This window comes from Chiroxiphia lanceolata, chromosome 10 (genome assembly GCF_009829145.1).
Source record: "Chiroxiphia lanceolata isolate bChiLan1 chromosome 10, bChiLan1.pri, whole genome shotgun sequence".
Lineage (NCBI taxonomy): Eukaryota > Metazoa > Chordata > Aves > Passeriformes > Pipridae > Chiroxiphia > Chiroxiphia lanceolata.
Genome location: NC_045646.1, coordinates 23,395,166 through 23,419,521, shown reverse-complemented (window position 1 = coordinate 23,419,521; position 24,356 = coordinate 23,395,166). Strand labels below are relative to the sequence as shown.

General features: G+C 47.7%; 2 protein-coding genes and 1 long non-coding RNA gene across 5 annotated transcripts in view; all 3 read right to left on the bottom strand.

Moving 5' to 3' along the window:
- Positions 1 to 8,368, bottom strand: part of UBXN7 (UBX domain protein 7) — a 28,208-nt gene extending 19,840 nt beyond the window's left edge. Inside the window, exons 1-3 of the mRNA XM_032698070.1 lie at positions 8,266 to 8,368; positions 4,595 to 4,742; positions 2,340 to 2,407 (exon numbers count right to left, since the gene is read on the bottom strand). Of these exons, the coding sequence (XP_032553961.1) occupies positions 2,340 to 2,407; positions 4,595 to 4,742; positions 8,266 to 8,338 (289 nt within the window). The 5' untranslated portion in view covers positions 8,339 to 8,368. The remainder of the gene's footprint in view (positions 1 to 2,339; positions 2,408 to 4,594; positions 4,743 to 8,265) is intronic.
- Positions 8,369 to 10,727: 2,359 nt separating this feature from the next.
- Positions 10,728 to 19,298, bottom strand: RNF168 (ring finger protein 168). 3 transcript variants are annotated; one of them, XM_032698054.1, is made up of 8 exons: positions 19,111 to 19,298; positions 18,536 to 18,807; positions 17,816 to 18,159; positions 16,657 to 16,733; positions 15,298 to 15,474; positions 14,488 to 14,612; positions 14,107 to 14,194; positions 10,728 to 13,590 (listed from the first exon to the last, which is right to left on the bottom strand). In XM_032698054.1, the coding sequence occupies exons 3-8, from the start codon at positions 18,114 to 18,116 to the stop codon at positions 12,523 to 12,525; spliced, it is 1,836 nt and encodes a 611-aa protein (XP_032553945.1). In that variant the 5' UTR covers positions 18,117 to 18,159; positions 18,536 to 18,807; positions 19,111 to 19,298; the 3' UTR covers positions 10,728 to 12,522. The 3 variants fall into 3 exon arrangements, with proteins under 3 accessions (XP_032553945.1, XP_032553947.1, XP_032553946.1); XM_032698056.1 differs by having other exon boundaries at positions 10,728 to 13,551; positions 19,111 to 19,278; XM_032698055.1 differs by having other exon boundaries at positions 18,743 to 18,807; positions 19,111 to 19,278.
- Positions 19,299 to 22,179: 2,881 nt separating this feature from the next.
- On the bottom strand, positions 22,180 to 24,062 carry LOC116791757. Its single transcript, XR_004358843.1, has 2 exons — positions 23,845 to 24,062; positions 22,180 to 22,387 (listed from the first exon to the last, which is right to left on the bottom strand). It is a non-coding gene; the product is annotated as an uncharacterized LOC116791757 (long non-coding RNA).
- Between the last annotated feature and the right edge of the window lie 294 nt (positions 24,063 to 24,356).

Here is a 24,356-nt window from a genome sequence, read left to right as displayed (position 1 = left end):
AAAAAATAAACAAAATTCAAGAGTCATGTCAGAAGTGTCTTATCAAAACAAACACATATTAGTACTTTCCATCACGTGTGTGAGAAAACAGAACAGGAACCCACAGCAGGGATGATGTGGAAGAAGCGGAAGGGACAGAGGAGGATGGGAACAGGTGGTTTGTGAATCCCGTTTTCCAACACGTCCTGCCTCCAGCAAACCCCACCTCAGAAACAGCACATGTGTCAACAATACACAGATGTTTAAAGTCGTCCCCTTCTGATGGGCTCACCAAGGCCCATCAGCACGTAGTGGTAGCACTGTCACAGCATCACCATGTCACAAATCCAGTCAAGATTTTACCAAAGGCCTTCAAGTGGACGAAAATCTTTAAAAGATTAAACCCCACGAGAGAATATTTTCTTTGTAAGGAAACACATTTGTTTTTTTTTCCACAATGCAGTTCTATTCTTTTCTAAACTCTCATTCTGACCCTGTCCCAACTTCTTGGCTGGACTGGCAACAGCCACATTTTTCCATTAGATCCAGTGTCACTGCTTGCAAGAAAACCTTCAGAACTGATTATCTGCAGCTGGACAGAGACAGCAGCCCAGGCAGATGTCAGAAATAACACCCCCAAGTCCCACTGAAGTCCTAAGGTCCAGCACAACCATTGCACTCAGAATGAAAACAGAACCGCTCGCTGGGACTTGTTGCAGCTCTTTATGTGCTTTACTATCAACTCAAAGCAGAACAATTTTAATACAGAACAATTTTAATACAGAACTTTCAAAGTCCAACTGCTACAAGACATAATAAACAACAAACAAATTAAAGACAAATACAATCTATACCCAGTGGAAGCATGTTGATACAGACTATCACAGAAAAAGCCTGAATAAGGAACATGCTTGTGAATAACATCTCAACTCCAGTGAGTAACATCTTCACCCCGAGTGCTTAGGGACAAGCACAGCCCACCAAAGCCAACCTCACAGCAACTTCAACTCAGCTGAGAACAGCAACTGAAGGACCACTTCAGCAAAAGCAGCAGGTCCCTGCAGGCTCAGCCCCAGGCTGGCAGCACAGGTGAACAGGTTTTCAGCAGCCCAGGTAGCTGCTTCCCTGGCTATCCTCTGCACTGCAAGATGGGATCCGTGTATCTGGCAGAGCACAAATACACAGGATCACCTCTTCAACTGGAGGAACAGCTGAGCTCACACCACCACCTCTCAACGTGATGCTGCTAAAAACAGTAAGCAGCACCTCCCCTGCTTTGAGGTTAGAGCTGAGAAGACAAATGAAGCATCTCTCCAGGTTCAGCTACTTTTTCAGGCTGCTTCATGTTTGAAACATAAGTGGGTGGCACTGGTGCATCAGAAGGGCCAGGAGGGCATCACTGATCCAGGTCCCCTCAGCTGGTGGTCAGTGACTGTGACTGAGATCAGTGTGTGACAGGTGGGTAGAACCTGACCAACCATAATCCTGCACCACTTAGATTCCTGAACCCACAGGAGCCTACACATCTTTGTCAAAAACTCTGTCAGGCCACAGGAACAAGTACAGAGCTTGTCTGTCTTCAGAGAGGCCTCAGCAGGTCACCTTCCTCTGGAACCACCTCCCAGCTTGTGCATCCTGGCTAAAGACCTCTGATGTTGAAACAAAGGTTCAAGAGAAATCCAGTTCCCAGGTAAACCTGAAGCTTGGTCTCCTTCTCCTTTCTAAGACAGGAACTAAACAAAATAAAAAGAGCATTTCCCATGGGTGTGAGACCACTTCAGTGACGAGCACTTGCATGGCCTTCCTTGATAAAAAGGGTAAGGTTCTCAATCCACTTGACATGGCAAAAGTCAGCCCAGAAATGGCCTGGTCAACATGGGAAGGACAGAGACAAGAAAAGTAGCTGCATGGTGCAGCTTAAAGAGCAAATTAAATTCCTAAATGAGAAATGGAGAAAGCTATGGGTAAAAATCATACAGGTCACCCCTTCCTTTTGATCTCTCATCTCCCTAGGAAGCATGCATTTGTCCTCTTCATTTTCACTTCATTTTAACAAAGACTGAGCCAAGGCTCAATGTCTCATCCCAGCACCTTGAACACTTCCACAGCAGTATCCCACGGTTCTGAACCCCCAGAATGCAGATGTGTACTTAATTAAGTTAATTGGCTGTTGCCTCACCAGGTCTCATGAAACAGGAGTTAGAAAAATTAGTACCTCTGGGAACGCAGCACCTCTCATGTGTGAGGTTTTCAATATCACTGGTGTCACTTCTTCATATTTAGCAAGTTCTGGTTTTCTTTTGTCACTTAGCTCATCTCAATGTAAAGAAAACAGAAGCAAAATAACAACACAAGCCTACCTCCAAACAAGGGCTCAGGCTCTACTAAAATTTCCTGCTTTTGAGGAATTGGAGCTCGTACTTCATCCCTATCAAAGGAGAAAAAAAAAAAAAAAAAGATCAGAGAGATGGTAATATTTCAAAGGAATGTATAAACCACATTTCACTGTGCTCCAAAAGCTCCTGCAACTTGAACCAGCTAAGGATGCTGCTGTACCATTGCACAGAGTGAAGAGATTTGGGGTTAAAAGGGACCTCGAGAGAGCATCTATTCCCCTCATGGCACTGCTGCAGGACTGGGTACCCACTGCATCAAGTTCTGGCACAGATGACCTTTGATAGAAGATTACACAGACCCCTGAGTGACTCGATCCCAGGCTTTGTCAATCCACTACTTAAACGCTTTTTCTTCTTTAATAACTTTGTCAGAACTTGGAAAAGTTTCTTAAAACTTAGCAAAAGCTGTTAATTACCCCATTTGCCATCCTCCTTCTCTGATTATCTACATAGAGAGCAAAAACTATTATCTTCCTTATTATCAGCTTTCTTCTGTTGGAAGACCTTTTGCTTTCACTTAAAACCCAGAGCTCCCTCTTATCCAGAGGAAGGAAAACAAGATGGTCAAAATGCCCATTTCCCCCCATTTCAAGCAATTCTTGGCTTACATAACTGGGCTCCCTCACATATCAACAGCTCAGTTATGCTTCCAGAGATTTACAGATAATCTGAAACTGCAATTAGGATAAGAAAGGGAATCACAAGGGCTCTGAAACACCATTTAATCAGTGTAGTTAGCTGGCCCTTGGAGGACAACATGGGTTCATCCATTGCTACATCCTGCCTATGAACTCCCCCTTTCCTTGGACTCTTCCAAGGTGTAAAGTGTGCACTTGATGGTTCTTGGCTGTGCAGGTTTCAAAAAGTAACTCAGAATGTCAGCAGGACACAGTAACCTTGCTGTTAACCTCCACATCTTTGCTGTGTGCAGCTAGTTACTCTCCATTTGCATATTTACTGTTCCCTCTTCCTAGGAGGAACATTAAGCTGACCAGCACCTGGAGGGTGTCAAGTATAAAAAAGAAAGTATTCCAAGAAAAACTTCAACCTTAAGTCACTAGTGTGCCAAAGAAATAAGAACGCTAACACCTATAAATGCAGAGTTTTACCTTCCATTACCTGTCAAAGGTTAAAGCAGGAAGGCACCTGACATGAGCTATAAAAGTCAGTGCCACAACAATTGTTTAAATTTATACATGTGCTTCAGAAGTATGAGGGGGAAGGATTTTCCTCTGTCTTTTTCCCAAAGTGGACGATTTTCATAAAGACAAAAGCCTGGCCAGGTTTAATTTACAATATTTAATGAATGTGATTTATACCAACTCATTTCCACCGAAAACATTCCATTTGTCCCAAAGAGACTCATCAACAGGTAGCACCAAAAGCCTTTCTGCCATGGTCAAGTGCAAAAACTCTTCCCTTTACAGGCATCTGATGTGCAAGACACTGATAGAGATGTTGTAGCTGCTGATTCCTCTGCACACTGGTGGACATGGTCTGGCCTTTCCAGTGCAAGACAGGGATAAAACACCTCCAAACAAACAAAAACCAAACACAAAAGCAAACAAAAACAAACAAACAAAAAAAACAGGTAACAAGCGACACAATGAGACAAAACAGCCTCAAGTTGTGCCAGGGGAGGTTTAGATTGGATATTAGGGAAAATGTCTTCACTGAAAGGGTTGTCAAGCACTGGCACAGGCTGCCCAGGGAAGTGGTGGAGTCACCACTGCTGGAAGTGTTCAAAAAACATGTAATTGTGGCTCTTGAGGACATGGTTTAGCGGTGAGCACGGTGGAGTTGCTGGGTTGACAGTTGGACTTGATGATTTTAAAGGTCTTTTCCAACCTCAACAATTCCAGAATGCCATAAAATGGGACTAAATCATTGCAAAGTAAAATTTCTGGAGCAATTTAAAAGCGAGAATCTCTTATTACTGGATCCTCACTATAATGTCTTGTGCTCTGTTTGTAAAAAACAGCATGTGTAAGCTACAGAAGACATCTGAAGTGCAACACAAGAGGCTAATTTCCGCTGGTCCACAAACCAAGTTACGTAGCAACTTCATTTCCCCAGAACAGCGTTGGAGCAATCAATTTAACGGGGACCAAAGCAGCAGGTGCTGCAGGGAGCTGGGGGCAGGTTAGGAGTGACAGCTGCCCCGTTTGCTGTGCCTGACACTGTGACATTTTTAGGACAGACGTTCCCCAGGTACGTACTCGGTGTGCGGGCGCGCGGCCGACACCCCCGCGGAGCTGGTGCTGGGCTCCTCGGCGATCCCTCCGCCGTCCAGGAACATGGTGACAGCCATCTCCAGGTTATTGTTGCAGGCCTCCAGCATGTGCTTCCCCACGCTCTCGCTGGCACCTGGAACGCCAAAGGAAAACGAAAGCGTTTTGATTGGAGGCGCCCAGAACGGCTTCCTCTCTCGAAGCGTTAATAATTAGGAAGAGCAGTTCATCAGCTGCCATTTATCCCTGAAGTACAGCTATGGAATGAGACAGACATACATTTCTCAGGGGGAAGGGAAAGCCTGCATGGAGGACAGCCAGACTTCTTCCTGATGGCAACAGAAGATCTAGTGGAAGCCATCTGAGGGGTTTTCTAGAGGTCAGACCTTTTCCTGGTATAATTGTTCCTGGTATGTGGATCTGTTGGAGTTCAGAGGAGGCCTTGGAGACGGTCCAAGGGCTGGAGCCCCTCTGCTCTGGAGCCAGGCTGGGAGAGCTGAGGGTGTATAGCTCAGAGAAGAGAAGGATCCAGGAGACCTTAGAGCCCTTTCCAGGGCTGAAGGGGTTCCAAGACAATTGGAGGGATTTTGGACAAGGGCCTGGAGGGACAGAACAAGGGGGAATGGCTTCCCACTGAGGGTAGGGTTAGATGGGATGCTGGGAAGAAATTCTTCCCTGTTGGGGTGGTGAGGCCCTGCCACAGGTTGCCCAGAGAAGCTGTGGCTGCCCCAGCCCTGGAAGTGTCCAAGGCCAGGTTGGACAGGACTTGGAGCAACCTGGGCTAGTGGAAGCTGTCCCTGCCCATGGCAGGGGGTGGAACTGGATAAGCTTTATTGTCCCTTCCAACCCAAACCATTCCATGATTCTGTGAATTTTCCAAACACAAGTAGGCATACACAAAGAAAAATGAAAACCTGATTTAACATTTTAACAGGGAGAATACTAAGTCAGCTGCTAAAAAGTTTTTTTACTCACTTGTAACAGATATTTAGAGCTGGAAGAAAAGGCTCCCTGATTAACTGATTGTGCTGAAAGGCAAAAACAAACCAGCAGAAGTTCAGTTCAGATAAGAAGGAAAAAAAACAGCCAAGGGGGAGAAAGTAGCACTTGTCTAGAGAGTTCTTTGTATAATGAATAACATTCATTAAAATCATAGAATCACAGGATGATTTGGTTTGAAAGGGACCTTAAAGACCACCCAGTCCCACCCCATGCCATGGACAGGGACACCTTCCACTAGACCAGGTTGCTCCAAGCCCTGTCCAACATGTCTTTGAACACCTCTTAAAGAGCAGTTAATCCCAGTTTAAATCTTGCTGCCAAAGATGAAAGAGCAATTTCTAAAATCACTTGTGACTCCTTCCTCCCCAGAGGAAAGAGTCCTCCCAGCTTCTCCTCCGAAACCATCCCATCAGCAGAAGCTCCCTCAGCAAAGGAAGCTCTCCTGCACCCAACCCTTTTTAGTGTCTAACTGAGTACAGCACCTTCTCCACAGGTGGTGAGCTGCCAAAGAGCTTATTTTCCTATGGAAAGGCTGGTAGAGAGGAACAGCAGTAAAATGCAGCTAAACCAGTCTGGGAGCAGCTTTGGGATCTGCAGCAATTCTTCCTAAGTTCACCAAAATGAACAAAATGCTTTGCCCAAAACCAGGCTCACAGATAACATCAGTCCGGATGTTTCTCAAGATTTTCTGGGAAAGGCACAAGAAGCTCCAGCTCAAACAGAGAATACCCTTTGAAACTGAACTGAGAGCAACCAGTTCTAAATAACCTGCACATCAAACCAGAGAGAAAGCCAAACTGACTGAGGGAACTGATTTCCTAAACACTCGACCTGCCGTGACAAGCGTGTCAGGATGGCAGGCAGCTGTACTGTAAGACCTTAATCAAGGTGAAGAAAGTGCAAAATAAAAACTAGTGACATCCCAAAAAATGACATGAAGTTCAGGTCCTTCCCACAAACTGTTCTTTGGCATTTTCAGCTCATTTCAATGTCAACTGTAGCAATGAAACCACACCTGTGAGTCTGGGACACACACACACCACCCCACACCTCACTCTACAGTCATGTAAAGCCATTCATTTGCAAGAACTAGAATAAAAATGATAAATCAACCCCCTGCTATTTAAAGAGCCACCGACACAGAAAGTGCTTGCACTGATTCCTCATCACTCCTGAGCAAAGAGCCATCACATGAAAGCTTTCAGTTCTTGTGCTGGCAAACAGAAAATGGTAAATATTTGTTAAGTTTCAAAGTAAATTTCACAGATATCCCATAATTTCTTTGGGAAAGACATGCAGGAGCCATATCCTCTTAGCAGTACTCTCCTGGACGAGAGCGCTAAAGAAACACGAGTCTGCCATCAGATAAAAGAAAAGCATCAAGGACTATTTCTCCTCATCCCTTACTATCCAGCACTGTAGAGCACTCCCTCAGTCTCTTCCCCATGGACAGGAGTGATTCCATACACACACAGCTCCAAGCTGGAAGCTGCTAACACAAACCACTGAGGTGTGAACTTGGAGCACCCGTCACACCACACCAACATCGGCCAGACAAGCTCCACGACAACACACTTCTGCATATAACCTTAAATTCTATTAAAATAGAAAAAACAAAGCTTCGAAACTCCACTTGAACAGTGGATGGGCAAAGCCCAGCAGGTTCTTTTTTTTATCTCAGAAAACATAAAGAGGGGTGTTCCTACATTTAACATAAAACGCAGAAGCACAAAAAGCCGTCAGGAAGAGCAAACCAGCACAGCTCTGCCTGTTCTGGTTGTTTTTAGCAAATATCTCACACGTAGGCACACAGCACACTGAAAATACGTTTGATGTGAGTTCTTTTTGTTCACGGGAGTTTACTCTGAAAGGATTCTTCAGGGATAGGTGAGAGATCAATGATTTCCCTGTTCACACGCGGTGTTCACATCCCTGTTCAGGGTTTGAGTGCATCCAAGCCCAGGGACACGGATGCAAACCTGAAACGGAGCTGGTTCGAGCAACCCAACTAAAAGCAGTTTCACTTCTCTCTGGCTGTTTAGTTGATACATCCTACTAAACACCCCTGCACCATCTGACACGCAAAGCCATCAGTGAGGGGGAACCACAGCGAAGCAGATTAAGCACAAAGTGGGTCAAGCGCTCCGAGTCCACAGACCGGCGCTGTCAGGGGCTGTCACCTGACGCAAACTTCCACGTAAGAGCGACCTGCCACCTCCGCGACCAAGCTCAACCCTCCGCAAGTCGCCAGGACCGCACGATAATTACGTATTTTCATACGCGGACTTGGGGCTGCGCTCCCGCCGTTCCCCGCAAGAGCGGGACGGGGCTCCCGGGGCGAAGCGGAGCCGGGAGGGAGGGCGGGACGAGCGCGGAGGGAGCGGGACACGCACCGGGATAACCGGGAGGAACCCCCAAGCCGCCGCTGAGAGGGAGGGGAACTCCCTGCCACGCACGGAGCCGGGGGGGCCCGGGGCAGCTCCGCCGCGGCGGGCGGGCCCCGGGGCGCGCCCGCGGACAGGCCCGGGGGCCGCGGGGCAGGGCGCCCGGAACCGCTCCGCCTCGGCCCGCGCCTCCCGCCCCGCGGCCCGCCGGCGGGGGGGGCCGCGCGGGACCCGCCCTCGGCAGCCCGGGCGCGCCCCTCAGCCCGCACCCACCGGTGATGGCGGTGAACTGCTGCACCAGCGCCCTCAGCGCCGCGGCGCCCGCCGAGCCCCCGGACGCCGCCATCTTGCGCCGCCGCCGCCGCAACACAACACACGCGCCGCCGGCCGGCGCGCGCTGCGCATGCGCGGGGCCCGCCCGCCCGCGCGCACCTTCGCTCCCTGGCCCGCGCCGCCCCGGGAGGAAGGCGGGAGGGGCGGAGGGGGCGTGGCCGAGGTTGCCGTGGTGACGAGCACCGCCCCCCGGCCGCGCGGGAGGCGGGAGTTGCCGTGGCAACGCCGCCCGCCCCCCCCTCCCAGTTCCGGCGCCGCCTCCGCGGCTTTCCCGAGGGATCCTCCACGGCATTCCCGGCCCGCCGCTTCCAACGGCGGGACGCGACAGGCACGTGCCGGAGCGGCACCCTCAGCACGCGAGGCCGGGGAGTCCGACGCTGATTTACCCCGTCACAAAGGGCTTACCCCACGCAGGCCTCGAGGCCGCGTGTGGAGCGAGTCCAGGTGCTGCGAGGGGGGAGACACCGGGAATAGCCCCGAGCACCGGTACAGGCTGGGGGGACCTGCTGGAGAGCAGCGCTGCAGTGAAGAGCCTGGGGGCCCTGGGGGACGACAGGCTGTCCCTGAGCCAGCAGTGTGTCCTGGGGGCCAAGAGGCCGATGGGATCTGGGGGACATCAGGAAGAGCACTGGCAGCAGGTCAGGGAGGGAATCCTGCCCCTCTGCCCAGCGCTGTGAGGCACATCTGGAATCCAGCTCTGGGCTCCTTGGCACAGGACGGACATGGAGCTCCTGGAGCAGGTCCAGTGGGGGCTGCAGAGATGCCGAAGGGACTGGAGCACGTCTGGGAGCAGGAAAGGCTGAGGGAGCTGGGGCTCTTCAGCCTCCAGGAGCCCCTGGGAGGGGCCCTCATCCGTGTGTGTCGGTGTCTGCAGGGAGGGGCAGGGGTTGGACCAGGCTCTGCTTGGGGGGCCCAGCAGAAGGACAAGAGGTGTTACCGCAAATTGGCAACAAGAAACCTCTAAAACTCAAACCCCTGGGTTTGTCCCCACCCACTGTGCCGGGTGTTTCTGATGCCCAAGGCCGCCTGCAGAAGTGGCAGAAAAGGAGGGTTTTACTCTTTTCAGCAGTTTCCCGGCACGGCAGGAACGTGTCTGGCTTGCTGCCAGCAGGCTGGAGTGCTGCTGAGCACCCAGCCAGTAACACTTGTCAGCTACAGTGAACACCACAGAAAGCTGAGGTTTCCTTATAATTCTAGTAATCTAATACCTCACTGCCATGAAAACAGGTACATCTGCTCCCTCTCTTATGCCCTCTCTGCCTCCCATCCCCTCAAGCAAGCGACCAAGCCTGTTAAGTATCTGGTTTTTTGGCGCTTGTTTTGTTTTTCCTGGCAGTTGGGTGAGCTGAAGTTGGTTCACAAACAGGACACGTGAATCACCAGAGCTGAAGGCAGGTGAACTCACCCTTCCGGGCAGCAGTGAACTGTTACACCAGCCCAGACATCCCAAACACAGACTCCTGCTTCACAAACACCAGTAAAACAAAGCTCATGTCACCTGCTTCAGAGCTCCTGGATCACAGGGACAAAACCCAGCTGTTGGTACAACCAAAATCCACGCAGCAGTGGCCACATTCCACCCTCTCACAATAAAGATCTAAAAGGACAGGCTGAACTGTGCCTGGTGAGGATTTACTGTGCCGTGTGTGTGGTGAGGAATGGGATCATTGGGGGGGACCCAAGGGCTGGCAGTCCCCCACCTCAGATGGGGCTGCTGCTGTAGGTGACAGGTTTTGGACATTTCGCAGTTAAGGATGGGGTTTATCCAACAATCAGTTTGTAGCCCCCTTGCTTTTTTCCATTCTGCTTACAAAAATAACAAGTCTTATGTAAGAGCCCATTCTGACATTGAAGACAAAATTCAGCGAGCTGGAAAAACACAAATATCCCTCAAATCCTTTAACACCACCCTCCAGTATATACACACAACAAAACCCACTTGTGAGCTGTTTAGACCTTTGAAATGGCAAATTGTGTAATTTTTTTACTGATTTCCAAAGGAGTCAGAGCAGCAGGATTTGCTGTTGCTGGTGAGGGAGTCTGTGGGAGCACCCTCCTTGCTGAACTTCTTACTGGGATTAGTTCAGTGCATGTCACAAGTCTTATATGGAAGAGGCATAATCACACATTAAAAGGGAAAAGAAAGAATCCATGGAACAGCTTGTGGAGGAAAAGGGAATGGGGCTGGTGTGAAATGCAGCAATCCACGTATTGGGATGTGGCTTCAAGCCAGTGCTGCCAGAAAGGGAAATTCTCCCTTCTCCCTCACCCTTCTCCACCCCTAATGCTTCTCCTACCCCTTTAATGTGTGGAATTAAATTGTGGGGAGTCCCCAAGTGCCCAAGCTGCTACTTGGGCATAAACTTAAGGTTTGGGCAGCCAATAAGCTCTTTCTCCTCATCTGCTTTGAAAATGGGAGTTTATTTTTTACAGGCTTATCCTGACTGGAAAGGCCGAGGGTCACCAGCATGGAAACAGCCACCAGCTCTGCCTTAAAAGAACACTTGAATTAATGAAGGGATATATTTGTTTCTGTTGACAGAAAACAACCTCATCTCAGGTAAGGATTAAAGAGAACCAGATCCTTATTGAAGGAAGGCTTCCAGCACAATGGCTGAGGCAGCAGGAGGAAAAGCGAAGGATTTGCAGCAGGTCATCTTTTGTAACTTTCTCAAAAAACATCTCAGAACAGACCATTTATTTATGAGAAGCCCACCACTGATAGAGACATACAGGCAGAGGGAAACAAAAAACCCAACAAGTCAGATTTTAGGCTCGGTGTGCCGGTCATGCTTTCCATAAAATTTGGGCTTTCTTGAAAATTAAACCATCAGAAGATACTGATTTGAAGTATTTTGTTACAAGTTTCCCAAAACGGAATTAAAGTCATCAGTGGGGTTCAAAAAAATGGACAAATCTCAAACAATTGCTGACTTTGGTGACTAACACCCTTCAGCACTTACAGATGGTGCTTGGCTCCATTTTAAACATGAACAGTGCAAAAGCAGCTCCAAAGAAGCAAAGAAAAGCCAAAATATGGCTTCATAAAACAACACATAAAACAACTGGCAAGAGAACTTCCTCTGTGGAGTAGGACCTGGTCAACTCTTCACCAGCCTCAAATTCCTACATGCCTCAGTACCCCCAGGTCTAAATTACAATTTATTTTAAGTTCTTTCAGTTTTAAACCCAATGGGAACAGTATTTGGTAGTGCCTCTAATAATGGAGGGGAACAGTTACAGCCAGGCAGGGCAGTTACATGAATCTTTAATTGCAGTTACATCATTACTGACTCCAGTTTTCAGTTGCTTTTCCCCTTTTGGTTTAACTTTCTCCATCATAACTGGCTTCTGGACTGTTTTTTTTTTTTTAATATTATGTGGTTTTAATCAGACTCAAACCAGTTTAAGTATGAAAATTAAACGGCACCAAATACAGGTAACACTATTACAGAAGAATAAAGTTGCAGAACATTAGCAGTAAGAAAACAAAAGTATGTTGTTCTTAACAATAAGGAAAGGGGGATCTACAGGAGGGACCTCTCTGAATAGAGGTGAATACAAGCCCATAGCCTTGGCATCCCTGAAAGATCCTTGGCTTTGGCAGTGGAAGAATGACCTGTTTCTTCCCTCTTTATCCAAGGGAGGGGGTAGCATATGAGAGGGAAAGAGTGGCTGTCTGGTTCCACTTGTGCAAAGGGGCTGCAATTCCAGAAACAGCCAAAATTTCAGTGACATGCTTCAATTTACAGAGCAGTGGTTGTGCTGAGGGTTGAGCCTTGCAGCTGGCAGCCAGCTGGGAATACAGACTCGTTCTTTGCTTGCTTCCTCCGTGGAATGTGCATCCTTTCCGTAAAAGACTCTGGATTCTCATTTTAAAGTATCCTTGTTTTTGAACACTACTGGTATTCACATTCCAAACTACATGGAACCCAAGCACTAGCAAATGAGAAATGCTGCGAGTCCTGCAAGAAGTGCTGCAAGTGCTAGAAAATAACATTCAGGAAAAGAGCAATCAAGAAATGTTCAAGTCTGGGGGCGCACACTGCTAAAACTCAGAACTCACAACACCGCTGCCCAAAGCGATTCCCCTCCAAACCAACAGCTCGGAACTGCTCAAGGCAGCTCTGCCTAACACAGGAGAACATCCCCACGTTCCCCATTCCCAGTCTGCCACGTGTCCGTGGCTCTGCTGATCTACTCTGCCACAGGGCTTTTAAACATCTGCAGGATCGTCTTTTGCTTGTTCTTAGGCAGCGAGCAAATATCGTTTTTGTCACTGGTATTGACCACACAATTCAAAACCTTTCCCTCCTTGATGCCGGGGGACTTCACCCGCACCTTGGTAGGCGACTGCCAGTTTTCATTGCAGGAACCTTTCCGAGCCTTGTAGTGATTGGTTTCAGCCTGTTTTTTTGATCCCTTTGAGTCTTTGGCCACCTTGGAACTTCCCTTTTTAGCAGCAGAGTCTTTCAGAGACTGGGGTGGTTTGGTGCGAAGCAGATACTCGTCTGGAGAACCCTTCTGCCGGTTGAGTGTCCTTTCCTCCTTGTCCAGCTCCTTTTGTAGCTGCAGAGCCAGGAGCCTGTCCTGCTCCTCCTGCCTACGCCTTTCATAGAACTCCTGCTCAAAGGCTCTTTGTGTTTGCAAGCTGAAGTCATTAATCTGCACCCCTTCGTCTTCCACACTTTCTGAACAGGTTCTTCTCCTCTTGTCAAGCACGCCTGAGTCAGTCACGGCATCAGCTGGGGCCTCCAGCAGCTTCCTTTTGGGAGTCTCCGTAGTGTTCTGCAGCCCCTCTGGTTCCTTTTCATCTGAGTGTGCAGCCACCTTCCCCAGGCCACATCCTGCACTCTGCCTGTCACACATCATGGAATTCATCCCTGACTGAACAGAGGTACAAGTCTGAGGAGAGTTTTCAATGTTTATGCTTTCTACACGTGTTAAACTGCCACTGTTTGTCTCAATTTCATCATCTTTTCCTTTGGATCTACAAAGAGCTGTTCCAGACCCTTCCCCTTCTGTGGCTTCATGAAGTGCACCTAGAACTCCATCTCCTAAACAATTTGGTCCTGGTGTTTTTTCCTGGCTGACGGTAGTGGTTTCACCTGAAGCTGAGGCACTGAAATAGTTCATGCATGATTCCAAAAACGAATCCTTAGCATCAGAATCTTTATTTACGCTGGTCAGCTGTGGAGACAGGGTCGGCATTTTTTCTTGCTCATCCTGCAATGCAGAACAGCTGCCTTCATTGCTCTTGGTCTCCTGAAGAACAGGGAGAGACCACCAAGAAAGTAAATTTATTAAAAGCCCACGGGTGTGAATAAATGCCAGTCTCACTTCTCATAACTGCACTGCCCCAAACTGCTCTGGGAGAGCAACTTGGATACTTCTCTTTTTAAAAAACACCTAATTGTTTAATAATCATGAAAATATTTAGAACAACTCCAGAAGCCCAGCTTAAAGGACTGAAACCACAACTGCAGCGTTTTCCTCTTATCAGTGACTCAAACCAACCACTCAGGCCTGCTCAAGTTCTTTTGAGGCCTACCAGGAAGGATCAGACAGACAGACAGACATGGAAAGATGTAAATCAGGGTGCACCCCCCTCCAGTAAGCTCCAGAACTGGGAATTGTGGATACTGAGGGTAGCTTAAAAAGGGTGAGATAACCTGCCCAGCACTGACGGGCAAGGGGGATAGAGGATGGAATGCTACAGGCAAAGGGAAAATATCCCGTAATTACCAACACTGAGATTCATAACAAAATGATTCCAGTTACCACTGAGCCAGAGCTGCTCCTGCTTCTTCCTGTGGTACTACAGAATGATGCTGGTCCCGACGTACCATGATGCTTCGGAGATAGGTACCTTAAAGGAAAAAACAAAAGTACACCCTTTTAAACATCTTTTCCTTGAATTGTCAGCCCTTTGCATTAATCAAGATCTTCAGGTTCGTTCTGACAAACCAAAACAACAAGAAGGGCAAGTGTTTCCCTTCTTCTCATATGAGGAGATGTTGTAACCTTCAACACTTCACACATTTGTCCCCCATTATCCAGGGAAGTTGCCCTGCAGGATTCCAAGGAAGCAAATGGAGCAGAGGGACACTATACGAAGAAACAGATCAATAATTCAGTTCAAGAAACACTTGAACCCCTTACTTCTGAATGTCTCCAGTGTTGCTTGGTTTGTTCTTTGCCTTGCACAAGTGTGCTGGGGATGTTTGAGGCGAGAGGCTGTGTGCTGGTGACGGGCTGCTGAGCACGTGTCCCTCGGAATCCTCATTCTTCCATGGCAAGTAAAAACAGTGTTATATAAAACAAAACACAACACAGACCAGAGAAACCCCCAGAGAACTACTTTGGTTTTGCTGCACAATTAGTTATTTTTGCCCAAAGAAGTCCAGAACTGTAAGTAACAGACAGTTATGGAATAAGAAAAGCTACACGTTCCATACACTTTCCTGGATCCAGTACTGAGGGACAGGAGGATTTGCTCAAATAAGTGCACAGCTTTCCTCACTGGGTAGAAAAACTCCAACTAAACAAAACGAATTAATAAAACAAAAATACCCCCAAAAGATAAATTTTCGCTGTGTGTTCCTTTTTTCCAGTACACGTTACAGACATTATTTTGTTCCAAAGAAGGTTTTTTAAAATCATGGGGAAAAGGAAGTTTTCAGGAGAAAAACCAATGTTTTAAAATGTTTCACAATGAAAACATGCAGCACATGTGCTGGATGCTGGATTTCAAGTGTGTATTACACAGGCAGAAATGTTTGGGGTATTTGACCCTCCCGCTGGTTTTTCAAAAATTAATGGTCAACCAAGGCTCTGAAGTACTGGGGGCTGACAACAGCTTCCAACTACAACTAAAATAAATTCAAATTATTCCAAATTTTAGCTTTATCTCTGAGAAGTTGCTGGCACTGTATCACTGTTTTCTGCTGTCCCCCCTTGACCCTAACTCACCAGGCTGTTACTGAGCTGCCAGGCCAGCTCTTCGTCTTGCTTCAGCTGTTTCTCCATCTCCCTCCGCCTCTGCTCTGCCAACCTGTTCTCCTCCTCCTCCTCTGCCAGCAGCCGCTGGATGAATTCCTCGCTCGCCTTGTTCTCCTCCTGTTCGTGCGCTCGCCTCTCGGCCTCCACCTACAACAGACGTGTTTGAAAACCCACCCGGTTACAGCTGCAGGACCACACTCTGCACCAGAACCTCTGAGCTGACGCTCCTTAAATGCGAACCACCCGCTGTTCACAAAAACTAGAACCAGCATTTAACTGCACACGAGTCTCCAAAGGAGTGAATCACCCTGATGCCGAGTGCAGAGCCTTGGGTTTGACCACAGCCTTTTGGTTTCTGCCAGATTACACCACTAGTCTTGCTCACCTGCAAGGTTAAACTCCATTCCTCACCTTTTCACACAAAAACTAAGATCTCCAATACATGGATCTACAGAGGAACTGGGATTAAGATTCTTTCTAAGGCTGGATGGCAGCTATTCCACAGCGTTTGCCCAACTTGCTTATGTCATTATATCATCACACACCCCAGTGACAGCACAGCTCTCTTCTAGAAGAGTCCTGCTCTCCTGAAATGCACAAAACCCAAAGCAGCAGCCCAAGAATTTTGCATCTGCCTTCCTTACAGCAGATACCCACTGAGAGATCAGTTACCAACAACTCCACGAGGACAGCAAAGTACTTCAAGACTGAATAAATCTTTCTTTACTGGGTAAGGGAATTTGGAAATTACCTCCAGTCCTCTGCTTCACACACTCCCCCTGCTCCTGTAACCACCAGCAAGGGGCTGTCAGGGAAAGGAGCATTCTTGCATATTTTCCAACTATAAATCTTAATACTAGTGTGTCTGAATTGGAAGAGGGATCCTTAAACAGGCAAAACTGAAACTTCTTAAAAATATTTTCTTCCGATTTTCAAATGACTGGAGGTAACAGAACAAGAAGAAAGAAAACGCTGTATTCATCCAATTGTGGTCTGTAAGGCAAGCATTAAACCAAAGCCCAAACAATTCTAAATTTATACATTTGCTACTTTTAAGTGCATTGACTGAGAGGTGAGGTAGGAGGTACAGATCAAGAAAACTTGAGAAATGTCACCTCGTGTCAAACACAAGGAAATCTCTCTTCTTCCATAAATTTAATCCATCCTTCAGGAGTGACCAGTATGTTCTTGCAGTTGCAATGTGCTTTAAAGTATCTTTATCACTAAATACCATAACAGCTGTTTGTGGGAACAATTCATATAACTGGGAGCAATTCAAGTAACTGGATCCAAAGTATTTTTACTTTTAAATGTATTTTTTAGACTTACCTTGCTAATCTCTGCTTCATATTCCTGCCTCAGCTCCCCAGGCTTGCTCAGCTGGTGCTGTGGTTTGGGGACACAGACTAATGGGTAGGAAAAAAACAAAGTAAGGAACAAAGCAAGATCATGACAGTCAGCAACTATTTTAACAACAGATGACTTCCACACCCTGTCACGGGAATGATTTGACTGAAATCAAGTGCTGAGATAAAAAAAAAAATAAAAGCACTTTGTGTTACAAAGTAATAAAATTCACACAGTAGAAAAGCACAGTGTCACAGAGTGGCAGGAACAGGCTGTCATTTCCAAGCACTGTATACAAAGTAAATATGATGGAATAGGTTGTCCAGAGGAGCTGTGGCTGCCCCATCCCTGGAAGTGTTCAAGGCCAGGTTGGACAGGGCTTGGAGCAACCTGGGATACTGGAAGGTGTCCCTGCTCGTGGCAGGGGGTGGAATGAGATGAGCTTTAAGGTTCCTCCCAACCCAACCCACTCCATGATTTATTCTGTGTTGGTACACTGACCATAACACGTGTTTTTCACTCGTTGTGATTAAAAAGACCTCATAACACTGCACGTGGAACAAGGTGCCATAGAGCCAACCTACCAGCAAGTCTCCCCCGAGGGAGCTTGCAACGTAATAAACCCCAAAATGCTTCTCCAAAAAGTCAGTCAGATTTCACTTCCTTCTCTCTGACACTACAATTTCAGGCTCAGACACTCTTGCATTGAGCAAACCCCTGGAATCTCTAACCAAACTAATAGACTTAAAAAACTTCTAACCACTTCACTTACTTGACAGTGATAAAGAAACACCCCCACACACCCAAACACTGCCTGCAGATGCTACAGCTGAAAATAAGCAATAAAAACTGCTGCTTTTGCAAGGCCAGGCAGCTACACACTAGCACTTTGTGCCAAAGGCATGAACAAATACCCACTGCCATGACCTGACAATATCATTTTTACTCTCTGTACTACAAATGAAAGAGGTACTGCCCAACTCTTCCCTGCCCCTTTCCCAGGAGAGCTCTGCCTCTGCCTTGCCCAGCAGTAACACACCTGCCTACCCACAGCTCTTCATTTCCCAACATCCAAAGTCCACCCACAGTAACTACGGTGGCAAAGCAAAGGCATCCCAGGACAAGTGACATTTTCACTTACTTTCCTCGTCCAAATCCAGTCCGTTAATCCTCCTCTCGCACTCCTCCGGGTAATTCTTCTGAATCTTCTCCCAGAGCTCCCAGTTAACAAGAGTATTTCTGCGGGCATTGTACCGTGCCCAAGAAGAGACTCGACGCCGACAAAAAGGGCAACAAAGACTGGCCTTTTCCACTGTCAGCTGGAAGCAGGAATTACAGAGGGTATGGCTGCACGGCAGCGTGACGGGCTCCACGAAGATCTCCATGCAAATTTGGCAGAGGCAGTCAGACAAGGAAAGTGGGGCCTTGGATTTCGTTGACATACTGACTCGAGGTAGACGAACAAGACTAGGACAACATCAGGACCTGAAAGCAAAGTCAAACGTTTCAGGTTCCTTATGGGAAGTAACATAAAACAGAAAATGTTTTACAACAACCTTAAGAAAACGTTAGTGGATTTAGAAAGCCTGTCTAAGTGGCTGCTTTTGCTCAGGATTCTAGACAGATTCTAGGTGAAGATTCAAATCTTTCCAAAACTCATGGAAAAACTGTACCAGGTTTTCCTACTGCAGCGTCCTGTGAGCTGTAACAGGTGCTTTGGGGATGGCAAGCCAGTGGTGAGGCGAGAGGGGGAAAGAAGGTGAGAGTTCTTCCAGCCACTTCTATTACTCCACTTCTCTCCCAGCACTCTCTATCTATGCTATGCTATGACAAGCTATGCTGGATATGTTATCCCAGTTACCTTAACCTTCCATTTGCTCAATTTTTCAGTACATCTGTGTCCTTCAAAAGCTGCTTTTGGCACAGACTTGCTTCCAGCACATTCTGAAGGTGAAATACATCATCAGGGCAGAGCAGCTTCTTTCTCGTTCATTTGCTTGCACAAGCTGAGACCAAAAAGCAAAAATACTTTTTTCCTACGATAAATGAAGAATTAGGACTTCAGCGCCTTCTTGTATGACTTGAAACAATGGGGATCATCTGGCTCCTCACAGGGATTTTTCCACTTGGCCTCTGTGGGAGAGAAAATAAGACACATGCAGCAGAAAGAATAAAAACACCGATTTATAAGTTACAAGCTTCTTAAACAGACAGCCACAGGAGGTCCTTGAGAGAAAGGCTGCGATTCCCCACACAGAACTCGCCATGGCGACAAACACGCTTCAAGGCGGGTTTTACTACCACCGCTGTTTTTTATTGATTAGAAAAATAACCCCCGGGGGCGCGGGTGCTCAGAGATAAAGGCTCTCCCCCCCCGCGCCCCGGCCCCGCTCAGCCCCGGCCCCTCAGGGCTCCCAGCGAGCGCTCGGCACCCACCGCTGCGGCTCCGCGACAGGCCCCGCAATGGCGGCCGCGCCCCGCCCCTCACGGAGCCCTTCCCGCCGTCCTGCTGAGGGAGCCGGCTCCTCCTTCTCCTCCTCCTTCTTCCCCTCCTCCGCCGCCGGGCCTGCTGGGAGGTGGAGCCCGCGGGTTCTGAGTGCAGAGGTGGGATTCCCTGTGGCGATACAAGTAAGGGTTAACGGCTGCCCGCTGCCGGAGGGCGGGGTGAGGCAGGACATTGGGAAGCGATCCTTCCCTGCTGCCGGGAGGAGCCGTGGTTGCCCTCGGGGGCTGGGCCGTCCCTGGGCGCGCTCACCTGCCCTCGGGAGCCCAGGGCACGTCCCGCCGCAGGTCCCGCTCCAGCACCTCCGCCTGCAGGTCGAAGCGCAGCTGCAGCCCCCGCAGGCTGCGGTCCAGAGCCGCGAACCGAGCCTCCAGGGAATGCAGCCTGCCTTCCACCCTGAGGGGTGCGAGACGGGCGTGAGGGAATTTCAGGAGGATTTGGGGCTTTCTGCCGCGGCACTGCGCTGTGAACAGCTCCAGACCCCAGGCTGCGAGAGCATACGCCACTAAAAATCACGTTTTGTTGTGTTTTTTTTTTCTTCACGCCCCATGTCTTTTTGGCCCTTTCCTGGTGTGGAGGTCTTACAACCTCTAAAAAAAACAGCTGCAAAACCAGTGTGGACGTGTATTTGCAGGTCTCGACCATTTGCATTTTTAGTGGCACAGGTGTTTTTTTTTTTTCCTCTAACACGTTTTGAGGTGATTTATGCTTTTATTTGTAGTATCGTGATGTTTTGAATCATTTTTATTTGATGCCTTCTTATTTCTCCTCAGAGTAAGAATGATGCAAATAATAAAAAACCCACCCGCAGTGTTTCTCTTCTCCCATCAGCTCGTCCTGTTCTGCTTCTCCCTTTTATAGGACTGTTCTTCCACAGAACAGCTCTGTGATAAAAACTGCTTCATAGCTTTTATTTATTAACTCCTTTTCATTACTTGGTATCTGTTGTATTTTTCCTTACTTAAAATCGTAAATTATAAGACCAAAGAAGAGGTTTTGAGTTTTGAGCTATTCCATTCCACTTTTGCTGAAGAAAACTACCCAGTTTAAGAGAATTTGCTGTATTTAGGGAGAAACTACAAGGCAATGCAAGTATTTATGCTTTGAGCCCATTTCTTTGCTGGAGAGACAGGCTGTGCTGGGCTTCTGTCCCCCCAGGTGGTTTTTGGAAAGATAGTTTTCCTCTGTTATCTGATTGGCACAAGGCATGTTCTTGAGAGTCCCGAGGATCTCAAAGCTATCAAGATATAAATCCTTCAAAGTTCCTTCCTAAATACTGAACAACTGTCTCACTACTGTGTATAAGCAATGTGTGGTTTATTAGTAGAGCACCAGCTAATTCTTAGAGAATTTTTTGCGATTTTTCTTTCTGTTTTACTGGCAGAACTTCAGACTATGTTAGCTAAACAGAAACTGCACCATTGCTAATTTTTTTCCTTTAGCTTCTCTTTCTCCACCCCCAGTTTGCCCTACTGCTTCTGTTACTATTATTGTATTGTTCCAATGTTCAGGGAATGGAGTTCTGAATTGTGACCTACTTGTGTTAAACACTGTATTCAGGTCTTTTGCCTTGTTTGTTGTGGCACTATTATGCGTATCTTTGGCTTTTTTTGTACAAAAATACACAGCAGCTTTCAGGTGGTGATGTTAAAAAATAAAAAACCCAAACAAAACAAAACCCTCCGAACAAACAGAAGTTAACTTTATACTGTATGAACAGCAGATTAGATAATTTACCCATAGTTTTCCATTCTTTCACAAGTACTCCAAGGTATTTTAAAGCCAGTTGTTATAAGAGAAGGACCAAGAATGCCATTTTTTCCCTAACAGTAGCTCCCACCTCTCCCTGCCTGCCTCTTCTCCTGCCACCTCCTTCTCCAAGGCGTACTTTGGATTCTGTCTGCAGTTGACCTGAGCGACGAAAAAATAAAAAGACATCAACCGTGGCACATTTTACTAAGTACCCCAGACCTTAATTCATTGTCTGGCCACTTGAGCACATCCTCATCTAACGATTTGCTGTTGTTTCCTGAGGCTACGAGACTTCCTCTGCACCCCCGAGAAAGCTCATCTTCCTGCGGCAGGACTCCTCTTGCCTCAGCAAGAATCTGGGGACTAAACCCGACCTTTAATCGGAAAATTGAGTTTGTGCGATGTACAAATGCAGAGTTGAGAAGAATTGGAAGGGTCGATGTGTCATAACGGGATCGAGTCCCTCAGCACGGAGAGAGCAAGTGGATAAACTGAGGTGTGAATGAGTTTTAGAGGGGGTGGGGTGTCAGAAAATCAGTGTCCTGGGGGAGATACTCGGCCGGTGAATTGCTCCCTGTTTTGCAGCTTTTTATCATGGTAAATAAGCTTCCTCGTGGCCCATTCTCGGCCCTTCTCCTCTACAAATAAAGTTATCGAAGATCTCATCACTCATGCTACTGTCAGTGGGGTAGTTTGTTTCTCAGCAGCCTTTTAGTCCACTGCTTTACCAGTTGACCATTTTTGTCTCTCCAGCACTTTTTTGGGGGGTATATTGCCCGTCTGTAAATTAATCTTATGTATCTTTAAGCACCCGTAACAAACATTTCAGCATTTGCTAATTTGGGGTCTAAAAACATCAGTTCAGTTACACCACGGTAGGGCCCATCTCCTACAGCTTTTAGTGAATTCTCATACACTCAGTGCTGCTGCCTCTTGATCCAAGTTTAGAACAAAACGAGGAAGGACAGATTAAACCTCCTGCTTTCATTTCAATCATGACCTCTGAACACTTTTCCTTTAGTGTGAGTGAAGTTACCACTGAGTCAGTGACCTCTGACTCTGGCTAGTGTACACACAAACCACATCCCCATTCTTTACCAGAAAGCTATTTAAAATTCCCCTCTCTCTCGTTAGCACACAGAACATACTTGGAAGGTATGCAGTAAAAGCACCAGCATTCCCACTTCTCTGAAAGTGTGGTTGTATGGGTAACCTTAGTTCTGCTATTCAGGCATTTACAGAAAATGACATTTTAGAGCTGTCACGTGGGTTTTATTTTCCAGGCCAGTGCAGCCTCCAAGTTCTCCCTGTTCACTCACTCACTCAGACACTTCTTCAAGAAGTTTACCACAGATGTAATTGTCACTTTTTTCTTTCAGGAGTAGTTCCAGTGCTTCTCCCTTGGGTCAGGTCTCTAGTATCTATTTTTGTGGTCACCACTGTTTGGAGTCATAAAAGCTGAGGGAGGGAACCCTGTTAGTATCTCGAGGAGAGGAGCAGTTTCTTTCCAAGTCTGTCAGCTGTCAGTCTGTCAACACCTAATCGTTCGTTTCCTAAACAGAAGTACTGCATCCCATTGGCTGTGATACTCTTGATGGTGATCGTTTTTACTGCAGGTAAATCACATTGTATGTGTGACAGCTGAGTTGGCTTAAAAATGTCTCGATACTGTAAAGGCCAACACCTCATAGAATCACAGAATGGTTTGGGCTGGAAAGGACATTAAAGATCATTCCATTCCACCCCCTGACATGGGCAGGGACACCTTCCACTATCCCAGGTTGCTCCAAGCCCTGTCCAGCCTGGCCTTGGACACTTCCAGGGATGGGCCAGCCACAGCTTCTCTGGGCAACCTGTGCCAGGGCCTCACCACCTTCATAGTAATATGAAAGCCCAGAGGTGAAAATCCACTGGGAGGGAAGAGTATCCTGCCTGTCTCTAACTGCTGAGAATTCCAGACCCGTTTTTGACTCTTTTCTCCTGAAGATCTGTGCTCATGGTCTGTATCTGATCTGAGCCACTGTCCCCTGGCAGCTGAGCCGAGCACAGGGAGCGGTGCCAGCAGGGGCAGCTGGGGCTGGATTGTTTTACAGGAAGCCAGTGAACCTGTTGGTCACATTCCTCTGCTGAGGGCAGGCTTTGGCAGTGGAGGGTGAATCAGCGTCACCTATGTCCTGATCCTGCAGCAACACTGATTTGCTTTCTTTAAACTTACAAGAAAGGTCCATTCTTGTTTGGTTTGTTGGGGTTTTTTTGCTAATGATAACCATTTACTCCTGATCTTTGAATCCTCCAGACCCTCAGGCATTTTCCAAAATTTGGTAATTCATCCCAAATCTCCCGTTAACAACAGCCAACCTGAACTTCCTGTGGGTTATAAATCACCTGGCAACACCTCATCCAGCTGCAGGCCTTGGCTGGTGGAGCCACTGCCCAAATCCTGCAGCAAACAGCCAGGATGGCAGCCACGGAACTGACCACCACCATGGAGCTGGTGGCTGCGTCCCTCTTCCCTCCCCAGTGAGTGAAGGAGAAGTCAGACTGCTCATGAACTGCTCCCTCCCCATATACACACGCTGTGTGTGTACACCCCGTTCCCCACGGATGTTTCCAGGGAAGCACAGCTTTGCCATGCTCACAGCTTTGCCATGCTCACGGGTTTGCCATGCTCACAGCTTTGCCATGCTCACAGCTTTGCCATGCTCACAGGTTTGCCATGCTCACGGGTTTGCCATGCTCACAGCTTTGCCATGCTCATGGGTTTGCCATGCTCACAGCTTTGCCATGCTCACAGCTTTGCCATGCTCACGGGTTTGCCATGCTCACGGGTTTGCCATGCTCACGGGTTTGCCATGCTCACGGGTTGCCTGGTCTCCTGCCCCAGCCCTCCCAGTCCCTTCCAGTGCTGCTCAGACCTGTTCAGCGTCTCATTCAGGGAGCGGAGGGAGATGCTGCCTTTAGCCATCTTCCTGGAGAACACCAAGAGGAGAAATAAAAGCTGGAGTGGGCTTGCTCCTCTCTCCTGAAGCCGGCAGCAACAGCAGGGACAGGGGAGCCGGGTCCTGCAGGAGGTTGTTTGTTCCAAGGCTTTTTATAGCCCTTATATCCAAATATAGGTCATGGATGCACCAGCACATGCTCATGGATATATCACACATCGAACCATGCACCTGAACCCCTTCCTCTGCCCCACTGACCACGTGTCTGCATACATAAACTAATTCAGAGGTGACACACGAGGAGGAAATTACACTGTTCTGTTTTTAATTTTGTGCTGTGTTTTGGCTTCACTTTGCTGTGGTGCCCACCAGCTCATGTCCTGGGCCAAAGTCTCCTGCTGGGGAAGGCTGCACAAACAGATTGCCTTTGGTTTCTTTAATTAAAAATGATATGATGGTAAAATCAGATTTGGATGAGAATGAGTTGT

Bases quoted from the DNA above. Each gene is read 5' to 3' on its own strand.
- RNF168 (XM_032698054.1), bottom strand. From the start codon at position 18,116: ATGTCAACGAAATCCAAGGCCCCACTTTCCTTGTCTGACTGCCTCTGC. The intron at 16,734-17,815 runs GTAAGTGAAAAT...CCTACCCATTAG, and splicing joins ACTGGATTTGGACGAGGAAA to TCTGTGTCCCCAAACCACAG. The intron at 14,613-15,297 runs GTGAGTTAGGGT...TTGCCATGGAAG, and splicing joins GGCAGCTCAGTAACAGCCTG to AATGAGGATTCCGAGGGACA.